The sequence below is a fragment of the Apium graveolens genome, chromosome 6, assembly GCF_009905375.1.
Source record: "Apium graveolens cultivar Ventura chromosome 6, ASM990537v1, whole genome shotgun sequence".
Classification (NCBI taxonomy): Eukaryota; Viridiplantae; Streptophyta; class Magnoliopsida; order Apiales; family Apiaceae; genus Apium; species Apium graveolens.
In genome coordinates, this window is record NC_133652.1 from 12,240,023 (window position 1) to 12,258,329 (window position 18,307).

The 18,307-nt window shown below is 37.2% G+C and overlaps 2 protein-coding genes across 3 annotated transcripts; both read right to left on the reverse strand.

Moving 5' to 3' along the window:
* Positions 1–5,954: 5,954 nt before the first annotated feature.
* Positions 5,955–8,824, reverse strand: LOC141663624 (uncharacterized). Its single transcript, XM_074469412.1, has 5 exons — positions 8,285–8,824; positions 7,334–7,433; positions 7,132–7,255; positions 6,350–6,445; positions 5,955–6,257 (listed from the first exon to the last, which is right to left on the reverse strand). Exons 1-5 carry the CDS (start codon positions 8,637–8,639, stop codon positions 6,120–6,122), a joined length of 813 nt encoding a protein of 270 aa, XP_074325513.1. The 5' UTR covers positions 8,640–8,824; the 3' UTR covers positions 5,955–6,119.
* Positions 8,825–8,982: 158 nt separating this feature from the next.
* LOC141663623 (putative protein S-acyltransferase 22) lies at positions 8,983–14,949 on the reverse strand. Of its 2 annotated transcripts, none has more exons than XM_074469411.1 (10): positions 14,744–14,949; positions 14,485–14,543; positions 14,258–14,371; positions 12,565–12,978; positions 12,158–12,226; positions 12,003–12,074; positions 11,505–11,633; positions 11,252–11,332; positions 10,872–11,054; positions 8,983–10,069 (listed from the first exon to the last, which is right to left on the reverse strand). In XM_074469411.1, exons 2-10 carry the CDS (start codon positions 14,524–14,526, stop codon positions 9,293–9,295), a joined length of 1,881 nt encoding a protein of 626 aa, XP_074325512.1. In that variant the 5' UTR covers positions 14,527–14,543; positions 14,744–14,949; the 3' UTR covers positions 8,983–9,292. The 2 variants fall into 2 exon arrangements, with proteins under 2 accessions (XP_074325512.1, XP_074325511.1); XM_074469410.1 differs by having other exon boundaries at positions 14,485–14,550.
* Between the last annotated feature and the right edge of the window lie 3,358 nt (positions 14,950–18,307).

Below are 18,307 nucleotides of genomic sequence, written 5' to 3' on the forward strand. Positions count from 1 at the left end.
AGAGGGCTGGCTCCTCAGAAGTATTTGAAACTTAAGTACGAATAAAGGAGAGACATAAATCTAGGCGCGCCTTGAGACTGGTCTGTTGGAGGAATAGATTGAAGAGGAACAGTGGGATCAGCTTCAAGCGCGTCCTTGGGGACTTCCTCTTGTGGCGCGCCCTCACTTTCTTCCTCCTCCAACCCCAGTTCTATCCTCCTTGCCTTGATTTCAGCAGCATGCTCCTTCTTAAATTCCACCATCTATGCAACTGTCTCTTCCCCAAACTTCTCAAAAGTGTAATCAGGGTCATTGGTCATAAAACCAACCCTGTAGAAGTGAAAACCATTGGCAAATGATTCATCAGCCATTTCCCTCTTCTCATCAGGCCAGCCCATTTTCTGTGGTTCCTCCAAATATTCAATCCTCAAATTGGCTCCACCAAGCTCAGTGTGGAGAGAGGTGGCCTTTTGTTGGCAATTTATAGCTGAGAAGTAAGATTGGCCACCTCATCCTTGAGAAAGGAAATTTTGGAATCTTTGGCTTTGATGTCCTTGGCATGCAGAAAGTCCTTGTCTTTGAGAGTGTTCCTCAGAATGTTATTGTCACCCTACAGCCTCTCTAGGCGCGCCCCCTCTTCAAGAAGTTTGTCCACCACTCGGGTGGAGTGGATGAACAATTGGCAAGATGCCTTTATAGAGGCACGAGCGGCATCTCCTAAATCCATGGCTTGCCACTGTTCCACTTCTTCATCTGAGACGTGAAGGGAACCCATGGGCCCAAGAGCATTCAAAGTAGCAGATGAGCCAGAAGGCGCGCCCTCTGCTCTATGCCTCTTAGGCGCGCCCTGTTTCTCTGTAAGATCAATTATGGGCCTTTTAAGGACAGGTGTTGTTTGAGGAATGGGGGCAGAAGTTGGAATGGATGCCTGTGCTGCAGGAGCATCTTTCTTTGGCTTGGGCCTAGGTTTGTCACCAAGGCGCCCCCCAAAAGATTTGGGGATTCTTGGAGGAGCCATTTCTGCATAAAACATAGAACATGTTAATTGAACGTGACAGTTAAGTGTGTTGAACAGAGCAATAAATAAAGGCAATTGATAAAGATAACATTGATAAACATGTATAAAGTGTTACGCCTAGAGTGAAAGGGTGCGCCCTAAGGGGCGGAAAGATTAACCACATGAACAGGAATTTATATCTAGTATGCTAATGCAAAAGCTAACAGAAAAGAAGCTAGGACGCGCCAATTGTAGGAGGGCGCGCCTTTAGACTCTACAATTGTTGAACCTGAAGGATCTTGGCCTTGAAAAGAGCTGTCGTCTGCTTCTTCTTCTTCTTCAGCCTCTTCTTCACTATCTGGGTCGATTACACGGGAAACAGGGGTGCCTTTCCTAAACTTTACATATTTACACTTTATCCCTACTTGGTCAGAAAGGATTCTGACTCGCATCAGATTAGTCCGGGTGACTAAGGTCTTTAGGTTCCACCTGTCGGCAGCCACTCTGAGAAGGGCTTCAGCTCATTTTTTGGGCTCGCCCTTAAGTGGCTTGGCCACAGGTCTGTCTGAAAAAAATAAGGATGTAAAAAAGGGAAAAATGAGTATAAACACAGTAATAGAAAAAAAAAAGGGCGCGCCCTTACTTGGTGACTTGTTGAATCTTATCCTTAGTCTGGGAATGTCATACAAATAAAAGAAATTTTCCTTCCAACATTTTTCATGGCTAAGCTTGCCAGAGGAGAAACCTTTCTTATTATGTTGCTTGTCTACAACCAAGTAGTAGTACCCGTGGTCAGATTTTCTCAGGTTAAAGAAATAAGTGATTTCGGCCATGGAAGGTTGGGGGAAACCCAGGTCTGTATAGAGAATGAACAGGGCCAGAATAAACTTGTTGCTGTTGGGAGAAAGTTGGAGTGAAGCCACGTCGTAAAGTTCTATCACTTCCCTAAGATAGGGATGTAAGGGCGCGCCTATTCCTAAGGATACCAGCTTAGGGATAGTTACCATCCTAGGGATCTTGAAGTTCCTCCCATAATTGAAGATATGGGGCCACGTCATGCTTAAAGGGTGCGCCCATATTCCCTCCATATCATAAAATTCCATGAGCCGTCCCAGTTGCTCATCTGAACAGGCTGAGGACAAGCCCACGCAGAAAAGCTTCCCATGCTCCTTCCTGAAACGTTTCTTCACAGCTTCATTGCATGGCTCGAATTCATCCCAATCAAAGTCTAATTCGCTATCAGAAACTTCCCATTGTTGGAAGGGGATTGGAGAAGGCTCAGGAGAGGTAGAGAACTGGAAAGAATCCTCATCAAAGAAATTTTCTTCATCACGAGGCGATACATTTTCTTCAGGCGCGCCCTCGGAAATTGGAGAAGTAGGCGCGCCCTGTGTTTGTTGAGGAGATGGGATTGGAGAGACAGCCCTGTAGGATACTTTAGAAGGTCCAACACCTACGTTGACACCCCTCTCAACACCCCTATACCTGTCGGCATTCAAACTCTCGAACCAGTCATCATCGTCCAGGTCTGTCCTAATTGGTGTTGGGGATCTATCCTTTTGGATCAGTTTTTGCTTTTCATGTCTACGAGATAGAGGGATGTTGTCCGTGGAAAAACTGTCTGAAGAGCCTGCCATCAAAATACCCTTTTTGGAGTCTTGAACAAGGCGCGCCACCCGGTTCAGGAATTCAGGAGTATGGAGGGAGTTTGGAGTTTGAGGATCGAAGTAAGTGTTTGGAGGAGAATAGATTTCCAGATTGGTAAGGAAATTCTTGAAAGGGTGAAAAGGAGAGGACACGCCCTCGTCTTCCAGCTGTCAAGAAAACCAAAAGAAATGTTGAGGGCGCGCCCAATAAGAAAGAATGAGATACGAAAGTATGAAGGAAACAAAAAAGGTAGGGGTAGACTTAAGAGAAGGGCAAAACGAGTCATATACTAAGAGTGCGCCTCGTATGAATAAAAAGGCGCGCCTTATCTTAAGATATATGCTTTTAATTTTGAGGATAAATGGTTGGGATTCCTAGAAACATAAAATTAAAAATTGAACCCAATGATTTTGGATCTAGAACAGCAAAAATTTGAAATTACGCATATACATACACATATACATATATCATTTTATGTATATCATCAAGAACAGTTAAGGAAGTTGAAGAGATAATGTGGCATGCAATATGATTTATGTGACAAAATTCAGAAAAGAAAGAAGTTTTACATACCTTTTCGAATGGAGAAGAAGTTGACTCGAAAAGATTGGGAGAGTGGTAACAGAGAAGGCTGGTTCTGAGCAAAAGTTCGCCGCCGGAGTTGAAGCTCTTGGTGAGGAAAGAGAAGATAAAAAGAAAGGGGAGAGTAAAAGTAAAAATGAAAATGACTGACGGTGACTTGTATTTATAAGTAAAAAGGACAGCTGTCAAATCTGTCATGTCAATCACGATTCCCGAAGAATAAGGAAAACCGTTTCGAATCATTTCAAATTTTAGGACGCGCCCTCTTGAAGGCGCGCCTTATAAGTTTGACAACAGTTTGAAATTTGGGATGCGCGAAAGTAGAAACTCTAAACAGATCAAGCCCTGTTTAGCAGGGCGCGCCCCAGTAAGTAGTACTTGAAAATTGTTTATACAGATTTTGTTAAGAGATAAAGAGAAATTCCAATCTCATTTTCAATGACATATGGAATTTGGGGGGTAGTTGTTATGCCCGAAAATTGGTATAAACAATATTCAGATTGAGATTGATAAAATAGGCAAAATCAAAGGAGAAACGCCTGAAATCTAGGAAAAGATAAGATTAACTTTCCATAAAAAGATAGTAGGCGCGCCCTATGTAATGAAGACGCGCCTTATTGAGAAATGGGTAGATGGGAAATTATAGTCGTCCATCTAATGGACGACGCACCCTTAAAAGAAAGAGAAGGCACTCCCTGTGGCTGTGGAAATGGTATAGGATTCCTAGACTGGGTCCTTCCAAGAGGCAAAACTTAGGGCGCGCCCTGAGTTGATAAAATGATTTGGGAAGACCTTAACATGATTACTTGGACGGGCTCTGTGGAAGATTCAAGGAAGATGGAGATGATTATTACTAACATATTTGATGCAGGTACTCTATCGAAGAACTCCTTCATGTAGCACATCTACAGGAAAGGCGGTGTCCGTGGTCAGAGACCTCCAGGGGTATGCCTGGACCGAAGACCTCCTCCTGTAGTCAATGGGTGTCCTCATTGGGGATGTGGGGTGAAATCTGGTGTGTGCTTTGGGAGCTCTGTCTCTGTAGTCAACGGGTGTCCTCGTGGGGAGACTTTGAAGTATCCTGCACTTTGCACCCAAAAGCTTGGGATCACTTGTCCTGCAATCTGGTAGGGGCTCCTTATCGGGGGACATGATGCGTCCAACATTTGGGGTGAACCACGACTATACCTGCGTCCGCGGACTAGAGAAATAGCTGGTAGCGGAGGGTTATCCTTGGCCAGGGAGATGCCTCATCCGTGAAGTCTCGAAGCCGCGAACGAGCCTTGGGCCTTTGTGGTTGGGCCTCATCGGCGGACATTCCTAAAGCTAGTAGAAGACGGTTTCCAGTGGGTTTCCTATTGGGCCTCGGGATAAGAAATCTAAGCTCATTAGGTTTCTTGTTCCCCAAGAACTACGTGGGCTTGATCCCCTAAAAATAGGGGTACATAGGCAAATTGTAAGGGGTCAGAAGCGAGAGCGCAAAGGAGCCACCACTAACCCTAAACAATCTCAGCCCCCAATAATCACCACCACCAAACACTGTTCATATTTTCCGACGAATACTGTTCATCGGATCCGCCGGTTACTGTTCACGTTTCCGACGAAGAACCGCCATCACATATCTTGTTTCCGGCTACGAACCTCAAGTTTTGTTGCTCCCAAATTCCTCCGTCAACAATCCCTCAACAGGCCAAGACCAATAAAGAATACCTGAGATGATGCAACAACATGAAGAGATACAAATTCATGGAACCCAAAGAAGCTCAACTTCTGCCATTGAAGAACAAACCACGAAAACCAACCCAAAGAGGAAGAGATGAATGTCATATTTTATGCTTGTTGTTGTGTCTAACAAGAATGGTGGTTTGGTAGTAATGTGGGTGAACATATTTATGACTGTCTTTTTTATGGTTGGTCTGATAGTTGCCATTTGGTATGGCTAAACTTGGCTAAACTTTTGCAAGTTATATTTTTTGTGCAATTATGTTTGTTGGGTATGTAATAGTTGGTATTAAAGGCTTCAAGCCTTCCTTTTGTCAGCCAATTTTTGGTTACCAGGACAGGCTATTCTATTGCCAACAATACATTCTGATGAATTTATGATATCTAACCAAACACGTTTATGTGTGTATATTGCATTTTTCTACTAGTCGATACCTTACTTTGTATGAACATGTAGTGATGGGCTAAACACGCAGTTAATTGATAAACATAATCCACTAAATTAGATACCATTACAAGATTTAAATATCTTCTTTTACATCTTGAACCGATGGTACATTCCAAACAAAGAAGAAGAAAAACAAAACCATTAAAAAAAGGCAGCCTAATTTTCCATCTTCTAGCTTCCAATTTAGTCTTCTCCACTTCAATTTGTAGTACCCTGCATCTTTGGCAGTCATCAACCCATTAGAAAAAACCACAACCTCGACTACGAAAAACACGACCAAGAAATTTTCAACCCCCGTTTGCCTCTGTTCTAGCGGTCCTCTCCACAGCCCAACTTTCACAAAAACATTTGTATGTCATGATTTATGTAAGATTAGCTTTACCCCAATTGAGATTTTTAGGATAAGAGTGTTATTTTTTGGTATTATATGTGTTTACCCCAATTTAATTTTCTTTTAAATTATATTTCAATTTATGTGAAGTGTTTGCTTTTAATTTTTTTACAAGGGTTCAAAAAAATTCTCACAGTGGGCATACAAAGTTTCAGGACCAGCTATTTTACAGGTTTTATGTGTGAAACTAATTCAGAACTCGGCCTAATTAGCCTTTGATTAACAATATGTACTTTATGCAATCAGGAGTTATTTCTTGTACAAGGTCATACATCAATTTTTATATACAGTATGCCAGTACAGTCTTCTGCATCACTGTGATTTCCCTATGTTCCAACTTCAACACCAATTCTTCATTTTAAACCATCTTGGTCCTCAAGTGATCGCTTCCGTGCCCTCAAATTCAGCTTCAGGTTTTCGGGCATGGGAGGAGTCCTTCCTCTGCGGAAGAGGACAGCAAGAGCCCTCATTTTCTGGCAAAGATCAAATACCTGCAGATAAACTTATAATGTGTGAGGAAATCATCTTTACTTGTATGTTATGTTTTTTATTTATATTAGTTCGAGTTTTTCGTGATTCTTACAGAGGAGGCTTCAATTTCTGCAACACCTTCACAGCCTTGACCCCCTCCTTGCATTAAATCGCAGTATTTTGCAGCTTCATTCTCATCCTCAAACACCTATAACAAATATGAGCCTAGCAGCTAAGTAAAAGGAACTGGATACAAAAATTAAACTAGTGCCAGGCTACCAGCACACTTGTATAACAGATGATAGCTACTACACGGGGACACGTTCATCATTTACCAAAAAAACTAATTTGTCCGATATTTATCCATATAAAAATAGTCTATCTAATATCATTCACTTTTGCATCTACTAAATCCTGTAAATTGCGTTGGTTGCATATGAAATTCGGTTAGATATTTCTGCTGAATTCTGTAACTTGTCTCAATTGCGCGCCTAATATGCAAATCCCCAAATTGGGAAAAATGAGTTTATGTGCAAACTATTGTAGAAAGGACCACAGGAACACATTGCATAAAGCAGTAATCACCATTATACCGACCAGAACTTATAACATGTTGCTTCTTGGAAGAACCTATTCTATTATTCCTGAACTAATTACTGTTGTCAAAGTTTTATTTGCAATGAAAGTCATGTAGTAACATAGACTGAAGCTATTATTTGACCAAAAAAATCTGCATCTCTAGCTACCCTTATGGATCAATCAGAGAAGTACTACGATTTTTTTAAAAGAAGATATAATTATTGAAGGGGATTCATGAAGTCTACAAGAAAACGCCCAAATTCACCTCTTCCCTTAGAATAACTTATTTTTATAGAAAGAATACAAAGAACTTACAAGAACTCCCTCACTGATATCCTCAACAAGTATTTGAAACTTTGTGCTGTTTCCCGACTGCTTGGCCTGGTTTTTCCACTTCCCTCCTTTGGAAAACAATTTACCCAGCTCACTTTCAACTTCACTGCTCAGAAGACAGATATGAGGATGGATGATATTGAAGCAAATTCAATACTCAGGAAGACCAACATTTTACACTAACCTGCGATTTCTTCGTGTTTTCATTGTGCATAACTGGTTTTCTCCCTGTGTTAAAACATACACGGGCTTTGAAGTGTCCCTCCATGGATTAGCCTCCAATACTGTAAAAAAACATAATGGATACTTATGTATGCGAAGACTACAGCGGTCCATGCTAAACAGGTGTGAATCATTATGAGGTTTGCACAACTAAATTCAATAAACTGAGTCAACTCTCTTTCATGAAGTTCTTAAACTACTTCAACATATATTTCTAAACTATCCTATATTCCTAAAAGTTAATCAATACATCGAAAAATTACTTGAGAGTTGAATAGCGTAGCTAAAGTAGTTGTAACATAAAAGTAAAAATATGTGAACTACTAATAAACAAACAGACTTATGTGGAAGTTTTATGGTCCTAGCAAGTATACTAAACATAAAGATCAACTTTAGGGGGCGTTTGGTTCATGATTAATGAGTCTGTCTAATAGGAATCAGAATCTCAATCCTATATGTTAGTCAATTTGATGATTGGGAATGGGAACTTCATTCCCATTAAATGGGTAAATCATTCCCCACTTAACCCTTGGGATATCATGTCATTCCCTTTTCCATTAACCCCATTCCCATGCCTCTCATTCTCATTCCCATATCCGATTCCAACTAACGATCCAAACGCTCCCTTAGATTGTTAGCAACAACAATTCCATAATCCTAGATTATGTCATCGCCTTCTCCTAAAAAACTACCTCAATGATTGTATTAATCTATGACAAGGTCTGAGTACATATAACCATTCCTAAACCCTGCCTTGGGACTTTGGAGTAATCCGAAATCATCAGTAGTCGTTACTTTCATCAATTCATAGATCAAAGCAAAGTAACATACACCAAACAATATAAATAAAAATTGCTTGACAAGAAACAATAATCAAAATTAGAAAAACAAAAGGACAAGGATCAAGGTTTACCATCATAGCTACTGGAATCAAAAGATTGTTGAAGATGTCTCCGCATATCATAAGCACGAGACGACACCTGCTTCACGAACTCATCCGAAGTACTAGGTATCGTCCCGTCCAGCTCAAGAGCTTTCTTCACCTCCTCATCCTCACCATCACTATCTCTTTCTCTATCTCCTTCCTGACCGCTCATTTTACACGACACTTTCACTCTTCTCCTCGTCGTATATTTCGATAAACACTGGATCCGACGATCAGCATAACTAGAAACAGGCCCTGGAAAGAAACTCAGCTGACGCTGATGATGATGATTTCCTGACGGGAAAACGATCGAAGGTGCCACGGAAGTACTCAGAGAATCCATCACAAATTTTGCTAGTGATAAATTATCGGTGCAGTACGCAAACTTAACTTACGTAAACTTATATGTTTAGGTATGACTGTTAAGAGAAAGGCGTGCGCGTAGAATGTTGAAATGGAGGAAGAGAAAGCCCAGAAGAAACTGTTGTTAGTTAGGTACGTCTTGCTTAGATTTTTTCTGTTTTCATTGGATTTTAGTGGTTCTTATTTTCTTTCATTTTTTTGCAACTTCTTTATATACTTTTATTATACGAAACCCCTTTATATTAACTCGAAAAATTGTTAAAAATTAAGTTGTCATAGCATTAGCTGTAATTATACTTGTAAATTTCTCAACTCCAAGAACAGAATATGAACATAACATAAGTATAAAAAGAGTTAACAGCTTATAACATTTTGATGATTTTTCAGTACATATCTTTTCATTTCCAGATCGTTTCCACTTTACCTATCAGCAGTCTAATGCCGGTTACCGTTAACAAATAATGTTTCCTCCCAGCAGAGAATCAGAATGTATGGCAGTTGTCATTTTGATCCCAGTAGGCAATGCACTATTGCCAAGCTAAGATGGTTTCATGGTCAACAAATCAAGATAGTCGAATGAGAAATTCGGTTTTGAAAGTCAGAGAGACTCTAGTTTTGAAGAACTTCCCATGTTCAAAGTTTTCTGCTGCTACTATAGCCCGATGAACCTGGTCCCTTTACCCTGGTGATTCTCTCATCCTGATCAGAGTTGAAGAGAAGATTGCTCCAGTTTGTGGACCTTTGGACTGTCCTGGAAGGAACTCGGTCACTATCTTCACCCCCGGATGCATCGTATCCATCACTAGCTGATCTGGATAGAGGGAATGCGGACTGAGCAAGAGCATCAGATGATGGCCCTGTCAGTTGTCTAGCCTCGTCAATTCCTGACGATGAGATTCCAAATGGATGAAGATCTGGTGAGTCTAAACTGCTCTCAGGGGAAGATGCAACAACTCCAGATGCATTTGACGTGGGTAGGCTTGTTCTGAAAGCACTCCGTGGTTCGAACTGAAGAGGAGATAAACTAGTTGATATCTCAGTAATGGTGCTTTTGGCAGTATCGGTTGAAAATTTGGTCGAGGGTTCTAAAGGAAGCTCTACAGGGAGCCGAACTCGCTTACTGCCTCGTTTCCTATTCAAATCCTGTCTTCCATACATCTGCCGATCACTGCTACCAAAGCTGTTATCCCTATCAAGCCTGTAAGGAACGTCCCTTCTCGTGACAGGCTGCAGGATTTTTGATCTTCTCCTTGCCTCTGCGGCAGCCTTCGAAACATCTTCTGCATTCAAACGAGCTAATGCCCATGGGCTTATCTTTACTGGTGCATTACTCTTTTTCTTTGTCTCTTCTCCCACCGTCTTCTTCCCCAAGGAACTTACAGATCTAGTGTCAGAAGGAACTACATCAAACTGACCAAAACAAAAATAAGAGCAATTTTAGACACATTATTACAAAACCCTGCACAGGCCTTCAGTGTACACAATTTGATGAAATTACATAGGTCATACTGTTGATTCTTAATCACAAACAACATTTCTTATGATGACACTGAAATAAAAAATCCCTATCCTACATGAAAATAAAATCCCTGTTGCTTTTCATCAACCTGATAGGTATGGAAGAATTAAAATGCGAACTGCTAAATTCTACTGAAACAAAGGTAGTCCCCTAGTCATATGAGAACCCAACCTTAGAGAGCAAGACTTTAAACTGAAATAATCTGCTAAATACTCTACCTTGGTGGTTCTCACCATGGATCTGACTTATAATTTCTTGTTAAGGTTCGCTATAAGCTAGATAAACCAAGCTTATGTTGATGAAGTTCATGCAAGCCGAACGGAAAAATGGTGATCCAGAATATGCAGATCAAGATGCATGACTAAGGAACTTTCAAATTTTAATTCTCTAGGAATTCTTTGGCTTCACGTGAAGATGGCACAAAGTTAATAACATGTGTTGGATAGCCCATAGTTTCTCCGTAGTAAGACCTACCTTGTGAAAATGACTTGGGATGACCAGAACTAAAGGTTTTTTCTGGTTAAAACAGATGCTGTTAGAACCAAAGTGCTTACAGAAGCGTAGGGACACTGGTTTCACATCTTCACTACACTATTTCAACATCTACCATAATTTCACAAAATTGCTTTTCAAAATAGAAAGGCATGTGCAGATATAGTTTCTTTTATGGAAAGAATATTCAGAATCTCCTACCTGGTCTTCGACGAATAGCCGTGGTGGAGTACACCAAGCTCCTCTCTGGAAGGTATTAAAGGAGCTTGCACTGCTTAATCCTGTGAGGGAACTGGCTTGTGACATCTGAGGACTCTGTTGACCTCCAACTCCTTGCTGTTCTTGCTCTCTCAAAGCTATGATATAATCATACGTACTAATACCCTGTAAACAAATAATCTACATCAGAAACTCATTTCAATGGACTGTATATGATTTCACAGCCTTATTTACTTGCCATTATAATTGCAATAAACTTGTTTTATGCAAATTAGGTCAGCCAAAATTTATTCAAACCTTTCTGACAGTCGGGATCTTGTATAACTTCATAGAAGAAAATTCCAAATAATTAAAATGCTAACCTTCTTTACAAGAAGAATGTGAAAGAAGAAAAGCTGAACGATCGGCAGTGTAGCAATCATTGCCAAGATGGTGCATACTGCCTGTATTTATAAGAGTCATTTAACAGTGACTACAAAGTGAATTAAATACATCAATCTTACACTCGGCAAAAATAATCTTATAGCATCTAAAAATGTGGACTAAGCAAGCTCAATATAAGGAAATAAAACAATACAGAGATACATTAAAGGACGAATGCTGAAAGATTCTTACCACCACAATAACGTAGGGTGCTATAGAGAAACTGCTTCCTAGCTTGGTGGCTATATCTGCAGAGTATCTCTTGTGCTCAAGGAAACAGCGAATCAGTACAAAAATTCCAGTTGACCACTGAAGTATAAGCTGCAATCTCAAGTCCAAGGTGCACAAACCATATACAAACCTGTCAATAACTTGAAATAAATGCTGCTTCTAAAAGCTTATCACAAGTTTATTACTTATTGGATGGTTAGATAGCTCTGGAACGTATATTTTATCATAGGTAAGTAGCAAGTAAAGTTCAAGAAGCAGAAATAACACGCAATATCTGAAAATTATTGTCTAATCACAAATTTGATAATGAAAAAAAGGTTTTCCAGTAGCAGAGATTAGCATAAAGCAGCTAGAGAAGAATATCAAAATGATGAATTTGCAGGATAGGGTAAGGAAACCTATAAATTGTATGCAGCTATTAATTCTCTTAAATATTGGCATTAAGACAGTAGTCCTTACCAGCAGAAGGGCAGAAACCATGAGTGATAAGAACTTCCGATAATTTCTTTTCCCTATACAGTTGTTGAGCCACTATCAAAGAGCCAAAATAAAAGTCAAACAGATGTATTGTCGAACTACTAGATATTTTGAATTAAATTTCGATTTTAAAATACCCTGCAATGGTGATCAAAATGGTCAACACATTTGTCACAGACTCTACAATGTTTGCTATACTTGAAAACCTGCAAGTAGACAATCCAATGAAAAAATATTACCAACATGTGTGATGTTAGAAAAACTAGCCAACTGCCCAACAGACTCACAAATTTTTTAGCTAAACGACTATCGGGGTTCCCACACTTTAGTTTGCAAAAAGACATTTATTCTCTTTTCGGACTTAGGTGTACTACTACTTAATTTCAGAAACTGTTTCCTCATGAGTCATGTTAAATATTCAGAAATTCTCAGTTTCTCAACTTTTATAAGGAAATAGAAACTGAAAGGTTGTAGATCTATAAATGTTTGCATTTGAACACTTCCAAAATGAACATCAGTCATCATGCCAAAAGTACATACGGACCTCAACTTCACACAAACTGCAATAGAACATTCCATCTTCGCTAGCTTGCTGTTCAGAAGATCTATTTTGTGAATTTGAGCAGTTGCACACATAAGCGCAAGGAGATATCAAAGCAAACAGGACTTTGGAACACACTGATTGTTGAGATGCAGCATCCTTTATTTTTCTCTCAGCAGTACAATCTTCTCTTGCTGTATCCATATTCTTTGTTTCTTTGTCGGCGGGTGTCAATCCAACTGTTGCAGCGTTTGCATCGTGAATTGAGGAAGTTGATTCACCACCAAGTTTTGATTCTTGGATCCGGTCATGCTTTTTGCACTCCGGAAAATTAATATATTTTTTAGATTTAAAAACTCCTGGATCAGCAGGATCAGCTGCGGCGCACCATATGTAGAGTCCAAAAGCGCATACAATCTGAGAGCAAGTAATGTCACACAACTTTTTAGAACAAGATTACATAGAAAATAATAGGCAGTAATGATTAAAATTCATTTCAAGTGAGTACAGAGAATAACAGAGACAGGAATATATTCATAAAACATTACTAATTATTTACATTTGAGAGGGATGGTTCGTCACGCATTTTAAGACTCCTCTATAATATAGTTCCATAAATTATTATTCTTTAAAAATTATTCTGAATAAAAATTCAATGTTTAAATTTTTATTGAGAAAAAGATAATTTTAAAAATAAGTTATGAAACTATACTTAATATACGCCTTAAGATGTGTGCCGAACAGTAAAAAAGAAATGTAAAGAAATGAGGGGGACAGAGGTAGTACATAATCCAATACAAAATCCAAAGATATAACCTGTTTGGTGGGGTTCTAACTTCCAATTTTTCAACGAACAAAAAGAAATTTAGCAAACATGTTCCAAAAGATCTATCATAACTAGTGCGAATTTGTATAAGATACATTAACCACGATTCGCTGACATTTAAGAGACTATAAATCTCCCCGAAACGATTTTTCTTCTTCTATTCCAGGGAAATTAATTGTTCTATGTTAGAATATGATAAAGAGAAAATTCGGAAAGGTAGCTGAATACAAGTATACAACTGTTGCCCAATATGGTGATATCACGATTAGGCAAAGGTATGCAGCTACATTGCTACTCTGAATCTGAAAGAATAAAGACCATAGATACTGATTTTCCATTTTATGCTATAAACTAGGAAGCATGAGTGCGAATGTGGGAGTGCTAGTACGGGGATATAAATTCAGCAAATCTAAAAATATGGGGATTCAAGTGTGGGGTGATTCGGAAAATATTAATATTTTAAAAATATATTTTAAATTCCCGCGCACCCAAGAATCCGGTACACAGGGCTGCGGGTAAGTGAAGAATGCCTGCTTCCTAGCCTATAAAACATCCTTGCACTTAATTCCTACAGAAACCAGGGAAGCACATTTTGACACATTCTCTTCGAATTGTTGCATTACTATCCATCTAAAGCTAAATCATTAACACCCCCCTCCCCCTCCTTCAATGGCACTGACTAAAAAACAACTAATCATATTTTGTTTAGACGTGCACTTTCATTAAGATAATAGAAATTAAAAAAACAGGAGAAAAATTGCTAGGAGCGCTGAAAAAGAAAGCATGGATCCAGATCTTCACTCATTAAAAACATATAAACAGTAACAAACACTACAATATCATAAGGTATAAATAGAATTACAGGCTTACCAAAGGAGTGTAGATCCCAATCACAACATACTGATAAAGTTGCTTCCCAACAAAAGGGGCAAAGAACACATAGAAAGCAAACCCCAATGCCAGAAACACAGCAACAGCAACTACCTAAACAAATGCATAAAAAAAATTCAAAATGCAAAACCAAGAATATAACACCAAAACAACAAAAACCCAAAAATGCTAAGCTGAATACTAACACAATTACATAGCAAACACACCTGGAGAGGATGGTAAGGAAGCTGCCATCCATGTTTCCTCATTTCAGTGTATGGATACACTAAATTCTTGCAAGCCCAGAAGAAAAAATAAGCAAGAAAATATGTACAGAGTGATTAAAATGATAACTTTAGGCTTGTTTTTGTTTCAGTTGCCCTCATTTTCAGGGTTCACTATAGAACCAACACAATAAATGAGCATGTCCCAGATAAAAAGAACAAGAAAGGCATTAATGAGTCACAAGAATATGTAATGACTTACAAGGTGAACCAAGAACTGGGTTTTTTATGTCTTGGAAGAGGGTTGCGTCTTTTTATTGAATCTTGAAAATTCTCTTACAGGAAGCAAAGATCTAAGCTGATAAAAAGGAGCACTGTTTTGTTTGGACCAGAGGTGGTCTATGGAGATGTTTTTTTTTCTTTTTGATCATATAATTACATTACAGCCAGAGCCTTTACTTTTTTCAGTTTTTTGTAGGAACACCTTTTTTCATGGCCAAATCATGTGTTCAGTTTTAAGGACAACACAGCACCTAGTTGCTTGTTTTCTCTTTATTAAATAATTTCTTAAATCATTTCACTATATTTTTACACCATTTTTAATTATAATCAAGTTGGGTCTTTTTCTCAGAATTTATGTTATTGTTATTGTTAACGAGTATGTTAAGATGAGACTGGTTACTTAACATGCTATCAGAGCTCGGTTTAGGGAGGGACTCGTGCTCGAGTCCTCCTACCTCCATTTATTTAATTAAAATATTGATTTTAATGTGACGGTTACTTAATATAGTATCATAGCTCGGTTTAGGTCCTACCATGCTCCATTTATTTAATTTAAACATTTATTGCTGGTATTAATATTGATATTAGTTGTATTTATCGTTGTCAATCGTAGCAAAAAATATAATAATTTTCAATATTGAAATGGGGATGGGATGATTCGAACTTCCCTAATATCAATATTGTATCAATCAGCGAGTGAGAGTGTGGGACACCTTAAGATTTTCATTTAAAATTGATGAACATTGTTATAAATTATAAAGATTATCTTGTACAGCAAAAGCTACCAAACTGAGGAATAGAATTTAGTTGAGGAAAGAAAATGCACCGGTTGTTTCATTGTTTGGAGTGTGGCAATTTATGTGTATTTGTATATTTATGTGTAGGGCATGGGGTTTTGGTGAATTGCCCCCGAAAGAATTCAAATAAAATGGAGTCTTATCTATCGATTGAGTTGTTGCTAAGCAAGCATTATCAACTGGTTTGTTGATAGCTAGTTTGGTAACATATTTGGAACTTGTGGCGTAGCCATGTGTCCGTACCCCCCATGCATTTTGTTTTTCTTGTTTTTTTTCGAGTAACACATGTATTGTATATATAAGATAGAGGACCAGAACTATTTTATGTTATACACAGAAATATAGTCAATCCCGTGAAATGAAACTCCGATTACGATAATGCTACTTGTATCAAAGTACACCCCCTTAATAGATCTCGATTCAGGACATTGCAGCATATAGTAGGGGTGAACGCGGGTCGGGTTGGGCAGTTTAAAGGTAATTAAAATTCGGGTTTTGGATAGTTCAGCTCCGTCGGCCGAAATAAGGGGCGGGTTGGGTTGGTTTTACGGTTTGTTCGGTTTTTTGTTCACCCCTAACATACAGTACCGTAATATATATACAATTTTTGAATGTGCTTGTGATCCCATCATTTTATGTATCATGATTAAGATTGTAAAATTCGGAAATTCGATGTAAATTATTATGTCTTCAAAATTCAATAATCGACTACTTTTTCAAGTATTTGTTTTCACCGTCAGAGTACTTCATATCTAAATTGATTCATTTCCGATTTCTAAGATACTTTCAAAATAACTAGATGAGTACTAGTTGGAATTAACCAATTTTTAGAATACCATCATCACGGAAATTTACTACTTTAAATGGGATCCCCGGAAGAGAAAAATAGATGGTTGATGTGAGCAAATCGGAGTGGGTACCTAACGGATTGTGCAGCCGGTGATGGTCAGTACCAAACCCCTCACTCTTGGCATGTTGAGCAGGCCACCTACCTCCCTACTGATGTGCAGGCTACTAAATGAGGTTGATAGCATATTACCATATCTCAAAAAACACATTTCCGGATTGTTCGGTTCAAAATTTTCTGATGATATCAGGTATGACTATCCAAACTTCCTGTTCAAAAATTTAATCCTTCAAACTCATTTCTCGAACCTCCAAGATGTGTTTTATCTCGTAACGGGGCAAAATCATTTTTCATTTCTTATATAATTTTATGTAAATATTTAATATAAAATTAAATCAATAAACTAAAACAACAAAAAATAGAGTTTTTTAAAAAAATTGATAAATATTAATAAATTAAATATATTTATTACACCACTCAACCAAACACTTTATATTAAGTATAAAATGAGCACGGTTGATTTTCATTGATTTCTTAAGTGGTTAAAAATTTATATTCTATGTGGCCATAGGTCATAGGTTCAATTCTCAAATTTATTAAATTATATACTCATTATGTATTTGTGGAAAAGAAGTACAGAATCGTAATTCATAATATTAAAATTCAAAATAAAACTGCCTTGAAATCTGTTGTGCAGTGATTCCGCTGGTAAAATTGTGTTGTCTACTCACGAGTAACTCGCCAAAAACGCAAAAAGACTTGTAAACTTCAATTCCCCCAAAGTCAACAACTTCGTCCCCTTATATTATTAAAAATACACGGTTCCCATTAATATTTTAAATTTTTATTTATCTAGTTATATTATATTTTAAAAATATTTATATAAATATATAATAATTATAAATTTAAAATAAAAATAATAGAATAACATGTGGTCGTAATTTAGTAGAATAAATAGAATATTTCTAGTAGTTTAATAATTTAGTAGTTTAGCAGATATATAACACTATTATTTATATTTTTTAATAATAGGATAAGTTGTATTCGTAGGTTAGTAGGATAAGTATACTATATTTAGTAGTAGTTTAATAATTTAGTAGTTTATTAGATATATAACACTATTTATCTATTTTTGTAATAATCAAAATTAGGGAATTATCGTTAAATCAAATTGTCTCTATTCCGGCTATTATAGTATAGTATAGATTACGAGTTGACAACCCGCACGAGCTAGTTAATTTATTTAAATAAATTTTAAAAATTATAATAATTTTGGTGTCATGTCAAATTTTTTAATTTTTACTCAGAAACCCAAATTATTTAATACGATATTTGTGTCATGATTATAATAAAAATATTATAATTTTTATACAATTTCAAAAAAAAATTATTTCATTAAAATATACTATTGAGTCATATGAGAAATAGGATTGCTGGGTTGAAATCAATATAAGAATTGCAATTAAAAAACGGGTTAAATAATACATATAATATTATAAGTCATATAGAAGTAAAAAAAAATACAAATTATACATTTAGATTTATAATGAAATTCAAAAAGAGTAAATCAAAAGTTGATGAAACCAAACACTTAAAATATATTGAATTAGCTATACATAAGAGAATAAAAAATACAAAGTTTAAAGCCAAAAGGTGAAACAAAAATAAAACCAAACTTAATAGTTATAAGTACTAGCATAAATCTCGTGCGATACACGGGTTTTAATTAATATTTTAAATTTTTATTTATCGAGTTATATTATATTTTTAAAATATTTATATAAATATATAATGATTATAAATTTACAATAAAAATAATAGAATAACATGTGATCGTAATTTAGTAGAATAAATAGACTATTTTTAGTAGTTTAACAATTTAGTAGTTTAGCAGATATGT

Bases quoted from the DNA above. Each gene is read 5' to 3' on its own strand.
- LOC141663623 (XM_074469411.1), bottom strand. From the start codon at position 14,526: ATGAGGAAACATGGATGGCAGCTTCCTTACCATCCTCTCCAG. The intron at 14,372-14,484 runs GTGTGTTTGCTA...GCATTTGTTTAG, and splicing joins TTCCTTACCATCCTCTCCAG to GTAGTTGCTGTTGCTGTGTT. The intron at 11,634-12,002 runs GTAAGGACTACT...TTGAGATTGCAG, and splicing joins TGGTTTCTGCCCTTCTGCTG to CTTATACTTCAGTGGTCAAC.
- LOC141663624 (XM_074469412.1), bottom strand. From the start codon at position 8,639: ATGGATTCTCTGAGTACTTCCGTGGCACCTTCGATCGTTTTCCCGTCA. The intron at 7,434-8,284 runs GTAAACCTTGAT...GTTTTTTTACAG, and splicing joins TGATTCCAGTAGCTATGATG to TATTGGAGGCTAATCCATGG. The intron at 6,446-7,131 runs GTAAGTTCTTTG...TATTTGTTATAG, and splicing joins ATATCAGTGAGGGAGTTCTT to GTGTTTGAGGATGAGAATGA.